Source organism: Alosa alosa, chromosome 21 (assembly GCF_017589495.1).
Source record: "Alosa alosa isolate M-15738 ecotype Scorff River chromosome 21, AALO_Geno_1.1, whole genome shotgun sequence".
Taxonomy (NCBI): Eukaryota; Metazoa; Chordata; class Actinopteri; order Clupeiformes; family Clupeidae; genus Alosa; species Alosa alosa.
Genome location: NC_063209.1, coordinates 25,828,942 through 25,840,956, shown reverse-complemented (window position 1 = coordinate 25,840,956; position 12,015 = coordinate 25,828,942). Strand labels below are relative to the sequence as shown.

General features: G+C 42.1%; 1 protein-coding gene across 1 annotated transcript in view; it reads left to right on the top strand.

Annotated features, from left to right (window-relative positions):
• Positions 1 to 303: 303 nt before the first annotated feature.
• The window catches only part of nfkb1 (nuclear factor of kappa light polypeptide gene enhancer in B-cells 1), a 35,833-nt gene continuing 24,121 nt past the window's right edge, over positions 304 to 12,015 (top strand). Inside the window, exons 1-6 of the mRNA XM_048230614.1 lie at positions 304 to 650; positions 1,478 to 1,518; positions 2,429 to 2,519; positions 4,036 to 4,076; positions 4,650 to 4,748; positions 9,244 to 9,392. Of these exons, the coding sequence (XP_048086571.1) occupies positions 1,483 to 1,518; positions 2,429 to 2,519; positions 4,036 to 4,076; positions 4,650 to 4,748; positions 9,244 to 9,392 (416 nt within the window). The 5' untranslated portion in view covers positions 304 to 650; positions 1,478 to 1,482. The remainder of the gene's footprint in view (positions 651 to 1,477; positions 1,519 to 2,428; positions 2,520 to 4,035; positions 4,077 to 4,649; positions 4,749 to 9,243; positions 9,393 to 12,015) is intronic.

The window sequence follows — 12,015 nt, the reverse complement described above, 5'->3', positions numbered from 1 at the left end:
GCTATGAACAACATTTAAATCCGAATTTAAATCTCAAGCAAGCAGCAAGTTCAACACTCAACAAGTCTATAAGTGATGTGACATTTGTAACCAGTGAAATGTAATTGTATCATAAGATAAGAATAGTGTTACACCTTTTGGCTGTTTCGGTGGTTATCTTGCTATGAATGACTTTATCAACAAATAGGTGAAGCCTTTGAACAGTTATTTATCATTTTAGTAATTTTCACTGGAATTACAGGTATTGACCACAAGAGGGCAGATAGAGCGAGATTATGTTATGGATGTTACAAGCAGTTCACTTCACGTTGCGTTACGTCACAGGGAATTTCCAGTAAGGAAGTCAAGTTTTCTGTACAAACACCGACTCGATCCTGACATTATCTATTGTGTCAGGTACTTTGTGAAATTCATTTTTCCTTCGCACGGATTTCATGCATCTAGACATCGATGATTTAGTTGGAAGCCATCGGAATTGTTGATGCAAATGACTTTGACAGACTCATGCTGACGCGCTGTCCGATTCGGCGAGTTTAGTGACTTTGCTGCGGCATGGCGCAATAATTAGCCAAAGTAGATTCTGATTTTGCGTTTGGGTTGACTGAGCAATTTTTATGTTGATCCTGGATATAGGACTGTAACTCAGAAAGGTAAGACCGTCGTGTTCTTGTTTACCGACAGGGCTTTGTATTCAAGTGCTCATCTTGAGAGGGGGGTCTTGGCTCTTTCAATAGGCTAGTTGTGTTGTGATGATTGCGGCTCCACTTCCTTGTTCTGACCGCTGCTGCATGTCTAAGTTGAACATGGTCTTGTTGACCTTTAGTTCTTTAACGTTATTAACTGCTATGTCTAAGCTGGTTTACTGGACGCGCAATCCAGTCTTGAGTGTGACAGTGCACAGTAGCCTAGTTACTTCACCTATATGTCTCAACAATTGGGCAACTACTGTAACTTCTAAAACAAAGAACGAAGTGGTTGAGGAGCATGGTCTCGACTTGTGTTATGCTTGAGCAACGATATAGCAGTTCCTAGCAACACATCATGTCTCACTTATGACAAAAAAAGCATAATTTATGTGTAAGGTTGGAAGTGACTAATTCAGTTTATTTAACCTCTGACAAATCCATAGCTCGGATATGTAAATATACAGTGTTTTACTCATAGCAATGAGTAAAGTATCAATCTTCTGTGACTTGAAATTCCTCGATAACGCACCAGCAGTCAGTGATGCCACTCAAAAGATGGTTCACTAGTGATAAGGTTCTAAATTGATGTGTTTGCTGTTATTGCAAGTCGCTGTTGTTTTTAACATATGCTGTTAGTGTTAGACTTTTATATTTAAAGCATTCTTGTAAGTCACTCAATCAATGCCTCTCCAAAATATGGCCTATTACTAGAATCTAGCCGGATGAACCCGAGTGTTCACCATTTCATATTTGTTTTGCTGTCTGTTTATTCATTTCTGTCTGGGTCCCAGGAACCATGGCCGAAGATGCTTCATACCTTCACCACCAACAGGTTAGTACTGCCTCAGAGTCAGCACCCAATGGGTTAGTACTGCCTCGGAGTCCGCACCCAATGGGACTTTATCAGAGTGGCTTGAGAATTGAGTCATATCATGAACTTCTATCCAGGTTGAGGAGATTCAGCTATTAAAGTTCTGTGGTCAATCTTTGGGCTGAGGTCTTAAAACAACACCATGGGACTAAAAGAACTTGGGCCAAATTTAGAAGTGTGCTTATTGTTGGAATATGTTGAAATATTAAGTGTTGACCACAAGAGGATCTTATTCACCCTATTTATTAGCCACAATGTTTTTTAACCACTTAAAGCTTTTACTATAAGTAACTATTTTATTGTCAAAGGCAGTTTTCAGAAGCTGAGGCTGCAGTAGTATCAGCAGTTGGCCTAGTACTGAAGTGTATGTCCTTTAGAGAAGACTCAGGGCTATGAACGCTCATCCAATCCATGCTTCAGTAGCTGGTAGCAATGAGCTATTGGAGAGCATGCAGCAGCTCCGAGGATGCACAGAGGCACCGGTGTGGCAGGCCTGCTCGGTTGCTGTTCACAGGAAGTTGTTCAAATACGCTGAGGTTTGCGTTTCTCGACAGCTTTCAGCTTGGGCTACCTGTTGAATTTACCACATGGAAGGCAGCAGCCAGCTAGAATGTGATTTTTTTGCAGACACTTGTTATGAGCCCCAGAAGGCCTCTTGTCAAAAGAATTAAAGTCACCAGAATATTTCATTCTTGAACATTCTCAGGTCAACAGCAAGCCTGTTGAAGTTTATGTTGCCAACTTATTGTCTGATTTCTAGCTGTGACCATCTGAAATTTAATTAGCCAATTGGGAAGCTTTCAGTCTTTTTTTGTTTTTAAAGTTCAGAGTTCAGGTAATATAACCCTTCTCTCTACTTTTTTCCTCACAGTATTTTGACTACAACTTAGACCCTAGCTGGATTGACATAGAACCTCCCGTGAATCTCCCTAACATGCCATACACCACCAGCCTGAGAATAGGTAAGAACATGACAAAGTATCGCTTCTGTGACTAATTGTTAAGAATATGACTTCCATTTTCGAATGCACAGCACTTAAAGGGAATTCTAAACCAATCTAGCTTTTTGGGACTGCCCAGAGTCATCTAATAAAATCACCATAAACTCCCAAAGTTCAACCAGTGCCCTTACGGTGAGCCATCATTCAGAGGTATCCGTCCAGAGCAGTTTCATGATGTCATTGTGAAACTGGCCTCACAAAGAGAGCCTCTAAAGGCCGTAAGTGAGTATGGCGAAGGCGTCTTCTCCTCTGTGACCACTCTCACTTCTCTATCTGACTTGAGAGGTCGAACGGCGGGTCCTTCTTTGAGTGGACTCTCTGTAGACGTGTTTGAGCCGTGTGAGTGGAATGTGAATTGTGGTAGGGAGTTAGGAATGAAACAAACAGCCTATCTGGAGTACTACTCATGTGAGAGAATGTATATCTGCCGTTTGAAAGTAATTGAAACTTTAGACAAGGGTCTCCATGTGACTTAGAATTTTTTCATTGACATGTCAGAGCAGGAGGACTAGTCTTGAGTATTGAAATTTGACTTGAATTATGAATTATCACTGCAATAGATATGCATGTAAAGACCATAGATGCATGTATAAAAACACAACGGGTGCTGCCATTTGGTAATTTTATTTTTTTGCATATCAGTGTACAGTAATAGCAAGTCAATATAAATACTTAATGAAGCACACATCAATGGATGTACGTGTAAAGTAGCTGATGTTGCAGTGTCTTCTAGTTCTAGTGAAAGGCTGGGGAATAATTCAGAAAATCACAGATTCTCCAAGCTGAAAACCTGGTGAATTGGATAAGAACTTGTGTAAAGAATTCTGTTTGCATAAAGAATTGCAAAAGAACTTCAGCTTTAAGTTATATACATTCCCAAGCATCAGCTGGATGCATTTGGCAGCCTGATGGGCTTCGCCATCAAGGCACAGGAGCCACCCATCGGACCCAACTACCTCCTGATGCCTCCACCCAGAGGCGTTTAATATGGGGAGGATGTGGTCAGGACGGTGTCCCTGTTCAAGACAGGAAGGGGAAGAGTGCTTTCGGTGTAAGCAAACACATTTCTGATGAAGTAGCTACAAACCTCCTACATCACCCAGCTGAACGTTGTTTTTGACTGATTTGCCCCCCCCCCCCTTTTTTTTCTTCCATTTAGTAAAATATCTTTTGCCCCCCCCCCCCCCCCACTTTTTTGAGTGTTGATGCATTATTGTCCATCAGTAGCAGTGCGGACAGGCCACAAGTCATGTTGTTATGATCCTTGACCTTTTGTCCCAGGTGAACAATGCAGGATTTAGGAATCTCTGAGTGCAAAATGAGTGTACATGGTGCTCTTCTGTATTCTAGAATATGCCTGAACTCTGTGTGTGTTTGTGTGGCAGTATAATGCTGAGAATTAAGAAAGTAATTCATACTGAGGAACCTGAAGATGGTGTTGGATTGTGATAAATTAACGTCTTCCTTTCTTGTGCAGTTGATGGACCTTACGTTCAGATTGTAGAACAACCTAAACAAGTAAGTCTTCACCAATACCCACCTGAATCTTTAAATATATTGCATCACAATGCAATCACAGCAGATTGTCTGATATTGCCAAGACATCTGGCATATACCAAAACTGAGGATACTGTTGTGGATTTAATGTCAGTGCATTTATAAAAAGCAAATGGTATTATTTATTAGTGAAACATGGATGGAGATTCCAATGTAAATTTGGGATATTTGAAGCCTCTGGCTAAAAGGTCCCTGGAAATGAGAAATAACATCTGAGGCATGATCTAAAAATAGCACGTTATCCTCAAGTCGAGGTGAATGTAATCTTGATGAATGTAATAAAGTTGAGAGTTCTTGCCAAGTTAAGCATTTGTGGTCATGAAAGATTTTCTTTGCAGCCTTTTCCCTTGCAGCCAATCAGCTAACGCATCTACATGTAGAACAGTAGCCTAGGAGAGAGTCTGTGGCTGTGTACTGCATTTTGTGCTCGTGGTGAGGATGTTGGGGAGGCTGACCCCCCCCACACACACACACACACTCTCTCTCTCTTTATCTCTCTCTTTCTCTCTCGCACTCTCCCTCTGTTTCCATCAGAGGGGCTTCAGGTTTCGCTATGGCTGTGAGGGCCCTTCGCATGGGGGACTCCCTGGCGCTTCCAGTGAGAAGAACAGGAAAACTTACCCACAAGTGAAGGTGAGACCCTCTCCGTCTCCGACCTCCCCCGACCTCACCTGCTGGGCTGCAGCTCAGCTAGGTTTAATTTTTGTAGCTGACTTTCAGTTCACTAGTTGACTTTCACAGAGGTGCACAATATGGTTGTCCTCAGACATGTAGACGTGCTTTCTGTACGTTTGGCCCCTTCACATCAAGAGATGTCTTCAGATTTCACTGTTTGTGGAAAGTCAAGTTCTGTTGCTTTGGAGCCAAACTGTAGCTTGATAACTGACATCGGTGGATGTTATTTTAGACTAAATCCATCTCCTCAGTGCTGTGTGGGGCAAGGAGTCTCAGAGAGAGGAGAGGAGTAAAGAAGCTCTTTCTGTCTCTGTCTCTGTCTCTGTCTCTCTCTCACTCTCTCTTTCTTTCTTTCTTTCTCTCGCTCTCTCTTTCTCTCTCTGAGGTCTTTCCTCACTCTTAACCGGAGTCAAATTCCTTGTTTGTTTCAGTTCAGTTTTATTTAGTCATTGTTACAGGATAACAACAAAAATGTTGTTAGTTGTTTACCCATTTGCCTTTTATCAATTACCATTTACATCCCCATGAACCACTCATTACCTTATACCTTGTTTACGCAAACCTGGCCAATAAAGCTGATTCTGATTCTGATTCTGATTCTGGAACACTTTTCTCTGCCTCTGTCTTTCTTTCCCTTTTCTTTTATCTCTCTTTATTTTCTTTTCTGCTGTACGCATACCTGTCTCTCTCTGAAATGTTCTCTCCCTGCCCCTCTACCCTCTCAGGCTACCCCCTTTCTCTTTCTTTCTTTCTTTCTGTCTTTCACTACACACACACATTCAGTCTAGATCTCTCTGTCTTTCTTTCACCCTCACAAAAGCATCTTCAATCTCTCTCTCTCTCTCTCTTTTTGTCTGTGTCTGTCTCTCTCTCTCATCCTCACCCTTCTTCTGCGACGATTTTCTGCCCTGTTGGGAATTTCCTTGTGTGTCAGAGGCGTAATTAGTAGGAAGTGCTGCGTGGCGTCACCGACGGGAAACGAGGTGTGCGCTTCACCCACCCCCGCCCCCCCGCCCCCCTGCCCCCCAAATCGGCCTCTCAGGCAGACTCAGACATGCAGAGGGCCACAATGTGCTGTCTGTTGCTCTCTCCACACACACTCACCCACCCACCACACACACACACTTCTCCCCCCGAGTGCTAACCTCAGTTGTTTGAGAGTAATGAGAAACCTGTTTCGCCGTTACCAGGCTGGCAGATGCCGCTGTGCCATCACTGAACCCAGTGCAGCAGCAGAGAGCTTGGAACAACTGTGTGTTGTGTTGCGTTGTGTTGTTTCTGTGTGTTGTGTTCTGTTGTGTGTTGGGTTGTGTTGTGTTGCATTGTGTGTTGGGTTGTGTTGTGTTGCATGTTGGGTTGGGTTGCGTTGCGTGTTGGGTTGGGTTGTGTTGAATTTGCGTGATGTGTTGTGTTGCATGTTGTGTTGTGCTGTGTTGTGTTGTGTTGTGTTGCGTTGCGTGTTGGGTTGTGTTGTGTTGCCTTGCGTGTTGGGTTGTGTTGTGTTGCGTTGTGTGGTGTGTTGGGTTGTGTTGGGTTGTGTTGCGTGTTGGGTTGTGTTGTGTTGCATGTTGTGTTGTGTTGCATGTTGGGTTTGGTTGTGTTGCGTGTTGGGTTGGGTTGTGTTGAATTTTGCGTTGCGTTGCGTTGTGTGTTGTGTTGTGTTGCATGTTGTGTTGGGCTGTGTTGTTTCTGTGTGTTGTTCTCTAGCTTTGCCTGCTGTATGCCCTCCTCCCCTCCCCCGTCCATCAAAACAGCAATGTTGTGTGTGTGGATGAATGAATGAATTGGTTTTACTGTGTAACTGCTGGTCAGGTGACTGGACTTGGCTAGTTGTGTGTGTGTGTGTGTGTGTGTGTGTGTGTGTGTGTGTGTGTGTGTGTGTGTGTGTGTTACTGTGGCATAGCATGCCTATTCAGCTTATGAACGTGGCTTTTCATGGTGCTCCATGTCGATTCTAACTCTGTGAAATGATGTCCTCGGGTGCTAGTTCCCAAAATACACCTCAGGCTGTTGACAGGAGGAAATAACAGTGTGTGTGTGTGTGTGTCTTCTTTTCCCATCGCCTTCAGATTAAACACCCCTTTGGCACACTACACTGCATGGGTCATGACATGCTAACACACAGGTCAAATGCTCTCTCTCTCTCTCTCTCTCTCTCTCTCTCTCTCTCTCTCTGCTAATCAAATATTTCAATATAAAGTAAAGGAGGGATTCCCAACGCTCTCCCATAGCCCCCAACTTCCTTACAGGGCTCTGGCCCATGTGTGCGTCTCAGATCAACACCAACAGTGTGTTTCCTCTTTGCTCTTCTTCCGCACTCTCTCTCTCTCTCTCTCTCTCTCTCTCTCTCTCTCTCTCTCTCTCTCTCTCTCTCTCTCTCTCTCTCTCTCTCTCTCTCTCTGTCACTCTCTCTTGAGTTCTGATATTGTGGGTTTCTATTTTCTTCTTCTCTTCTTTCTTTCCGAGGAGAGCGTTTCGCTTTGATGCTTCTCGTGACATGAGTGAGTCAAATTTGCCCGGGAGGAGAAAGTGACCTTGCGCGGGCGTGCCAGGCACAGCAGGCGCTACAAAAAAAAAAGTGTCTAACGCCCAGACGCCGGGTCTCGCCGCACGCTTCCCCACAGGGGTGAGACACCCCGCGGCAGGCCCGCGTCGCAGACAGCGCCGCCGGAGACAACAATGTCCCGTCGGTTGTGGTCGGTCCATCCACACACTCACTTCTGGCTCCAGCGGCGGCCATGGATCTATTAAAAAAAAAAAAAACTGTGCCGATGTGCAATTAATTTCGCCCTGTCACCCAGCTCTCTCCAATTGTCAAAACCTTTTTGGCCCAGTGGAGAAAGTCCCTCCGGTGAAGTGGAATCTTGTGGGAAATCCCCCCTCCTTTCTTTAGATATGACACAAGAATGTTATTGTTTTGGCAGACTGATTAGGCAACTGGCAACCTACCTAAGAGGCATGCGCTTACCTTTTTGTCTGTCTCTGTTAACCGCCATTTTTATATTTTTCATTATTATTCATTATGGTCACCTAGATGTCACCATCAACTGAGTTTAGACACCAGATAGCCTCAGATCAGAGCACCCAACCCAACAACAGCCCAGCTGGATAGAAGGGGAAGAGGTGAAATACACGAGATGATGTTTAATGAGCAGTCTGGCGTGGGCTTAGTGTATTCCTGAAAGCCTGTAAAGCGTGATTCCTCACTGTTAAGTCAGCATTGATATCCTAAGACCTAAGGCATGATGAGTGGGTTACACATAATTTAAGAATCATCTTGTGAAGAGCTGTCTACTGCTGAAGGATTGCAAAGATTTGTCTGATTGATTGACATTTTCCAGCAGGAACTTGTTTTAAGCAGGCTCACCCATTCCATGTGAGTGTGTGTGTGTGTGTGTGTGTGTGTGTGTTTTTTTATGCTTGTTTACTCGTTTGCTTTGTGTTTGCACGTCTTGAAGTTGATGTTTTGAACGGTGGCTCAGATGTCTTTTGAAGTGCTGCGCTGGTGTTTTTGACGAATCTTTCAAAGCAATTATCTAGCACCAGCTTCTCTGAATCAAGGGCCAATGAATCAGCTTTCAGATAAGTACCATTGTGAACCAGGAAATGCAATGACGTTGGCTAAATCAACACTTCATCCATTATGTAGACTATTTGTAGGTCAGTGTGCTGTCTACCAGGGGACTCACATCTAGATTAGTTCACCAAATATGGATAATCACCATATTAACTGGAATCATGCAGAATCTGTCAATGGATAATGGACAATGGATTTTTAAAAAATATATATTTTTGTCCCCAATCTATACATTTTACACAGAATTGGTAATAGTTGGTGCTAGTAAAATGCTCTAATGTAAAAAACAAACATTCAGAATTCACAAACACATTCAAAAACGAAATTGTGCCACACTTTTAGTCTATATGTAAATTAAACGCATAATAATCACATTATTCCCTACATTCTCTATATTCACATGCTATCTAATGAACGATGAACAAGAAGCGCCATACAGTACAACAGCAATATTGACATAAAACTGCTAAGAGATACAGTATACTTTTTTTCTTAAATTAAAATAAAATTACTTTTCATAAGTAGTCATAATTGGTTCATAGAAAATGTATATTCATTTATTTTTTAATGAAATCCATTAAGCTGAAACTTACTGTATAGAAGCTACCAAAAGCCTAAGAGGCCCAAAACTGCCAAAAGCCTTGAAAATGAAAAACAGAATAAAGCTAAATCTTTTTTGACGGTCTTTGAATTTTTGGAAGCATTTTGCTAAACTCATATGGTGAATATCACCAAGAACACAAAATGGAATCGTGTTAATTCTACACAAAATTAATTTGTTAATTCTACATTAAATGAACAAAATACTGCTGTATATAGGTATCAGAATGGTGTACGTTATCACATCATTGTGTGTGTGTGTGTGTGTGTGTGTAGATCTGTAATTACCAGGGTCCGGCTCGTGTGGTCGTTCAGCTGGTCACCAACTCAAAGGACCCCCACCTGCACGCACACAGCCTGGTGGGTAAGCAGTGTGACAAGGGAATCTGCATCGCCGAGCTGCCCCCCAAAGACAATACCATCAGGTATAGCTCCTCTGCATGCTTACTCACTCATACATACAGACACACACACACACACACACACACACACACACACACATAAACACACACACAAAAACACACACATAAACACACACATGCACACACACACACACACACACACACACACACACATATATATATCCTTACTTAGTCATAACTCTAAAGCCACAGGTTTGTGTAAAAAGGTGGTGGTTCATATCTTTTGTTTTCAATTCCCATAAAATTCAGGAAATGAAAACTACAAATGATTATGACAAATAGTAAAGATTAAAAACTAATGTTGAGTTTGTCATTGTCACCCAAAATAACTAATGAAACTCATCATGCTAATCAGGCTCTTGCTGTTCATTTCAAATGGACTCAAATATGTGAAAGTGCACCAGTAAAAATGAACCATGGATTTAAAAATCAAGTGGAAGTGGCTGGCATGAGATTTCATGATTACTGTTCATCAGACCCCCCACCCCTGTATGAAAGCATAAGAAATGGATTACCTTCCCTCGAAACTCATCACAGATGCAGACCTCTAATGTGGCAATGCCTCAAAAGCAGAAGTTTTGCAATTCTCTGGTCAGACAGAAGTTTGAGATTCATCATTACTAGGCCTCGTGGCAATTAAGGAAAAGCCCTTTGGCTAACTTTGATGCAAGTGATGAGGTATGTGGTCAGTTTGCACGGCAGAGGTGAGCTTGAGGTGTGCTTTTTATAGGATCTTTGGATCGATGATACTGGTCATTGCCTTTTGGCGATGTGAATAAGATGAGAGTGTTAACGGGAGGGATTGATTACGCTTGTCCATTTTCTGAGTTTGTGAGATATCTCCGATCAAGAGTAGTCGACGAGTTTTGTATATGAAATGCACATGCATGAAAAGGAAGACAAGCGTCTGCAAGTCACACAGAAACTGGATAAGAGATTGAACGAAAACGTTAAATTGAGAAAGACAATTAAAATGTTCAGACTCATCATACAGTATGAATATTAAAGGTTAAGACTTGCAAACTCCCGAGTCCGTGAGCATATTGTTATGAATATCTCACATAGAACGAAAATGTAATGACTAGGGATGCACGATATATCGGCGGCCGATATATTATTGGCCGATAAGTGAAAAAATGAAAATATTATTATCGGTCCAATAACAGAATTCTGGCCAATAATTTGCGCCGATATTTTTTAAAGTCCTAATTTAGGCCTACGTAAGGTCCGTCTGGCTACACTGAGCTACTTGAGCTTGGTTGGCTATGCTTTTTCCTCAAAATAATTTCAGCGGCGTGAATGTATTTCACCACTCTAACAAAATCTGTGGATATGCGTTCATTTGGGAATCTGTGCATCTCAAAATCCTCTCGTGAATGATCCGCCATTTAACCTTACCAGGTTAAATGGCGGATCAGCCCTATCTAGAGTCGTCTTGTGCTGATGTGTTTGCACTTTACCGCGCTGGTCGGGGAAACAAATAAACAAACTTCGTTAGTGGGACGAAAGTACATAAGTAGGCCTAGTTGTAAGTTGTGTTTTAGTATTATATTTGCATTACTTTTTAGCTTGGGTTTTGTATTATTACCTAGAAATATGCTAACCATTCCTGCTTCAGTTCTAGACAGGTCATCATAATAAGTTATTAAAACCTTCGGGCTAACCCCTTTCATTTCTGCTGCAGCAGGTTGTGCTAAATAGAGTAGACGGACATAAGATACAGTCTGAGGAGTTGCAGCTTTATTCAGTTACCCTCAGTTGAAACTAAACCTAAGTTTCCCTCACAAACTCTGATTTGGTCGCTATACTGTAGCTTATTCCCAGCTGAGCCGTTTATGAGTGTTTAGTCCTAAATGAAAACGATTCATACTCTCTAGCCACTCACTCGCAATTCACTGACGCCAGGTTCACTTAAAGGAGCCACACATACTGTAGGGCTAGGCTACTGTTATGTTGACTGCTGTACTATTGAGGACTATTATGAGTTGTGTCCATCATTTGGTGGTAGGTAAAATTACTGCAATAAAATTATGCTTATTAAATGCTTTTCCCAAATCACTTTTCACAATTTTTTTTCAAGAGTAATATTATCGGTTATCGTATCGGTATCGGCCACAACAAACCAATAAATATCGGTTATCGTTATCGGCCCTAAAATTCCATATCGGTGCATCTCTAGTAATGACTCCTTAATTCACAGCTAAATTGATTATTGAGGTGTAGTACATGGTCATCAGTCCTCAAAAGCTTTCTATTGAAAGTTATTGTGAAGCAAAGACAGATACATATTGTGAGGTAATGTTAAGATTGTATGTCTTGTGTTGTAAATCGCTTTTGATTAAAGCGTCCGCTGATCAAACATAACTTTAACCATAACCATTAACATGGTACATCATTCACTACATTCCTGACCAGGAAGAGGTGCTCACCAACATCTCACTTTTGCAAGGAGAAACAGGCAAACCTAACGTAGGGGGATTTCTGGCATGAAATAGAGTCGCTAGTGATGGAATTTTTATTTTTGGCATAGTGAATTACCCCTTTAACCCATTACAGTCCATCATAAAAGAAACAGGGCTGCTAACTGCACTGAAACACTCACAGCTGCAGATTAGATGTATTCACG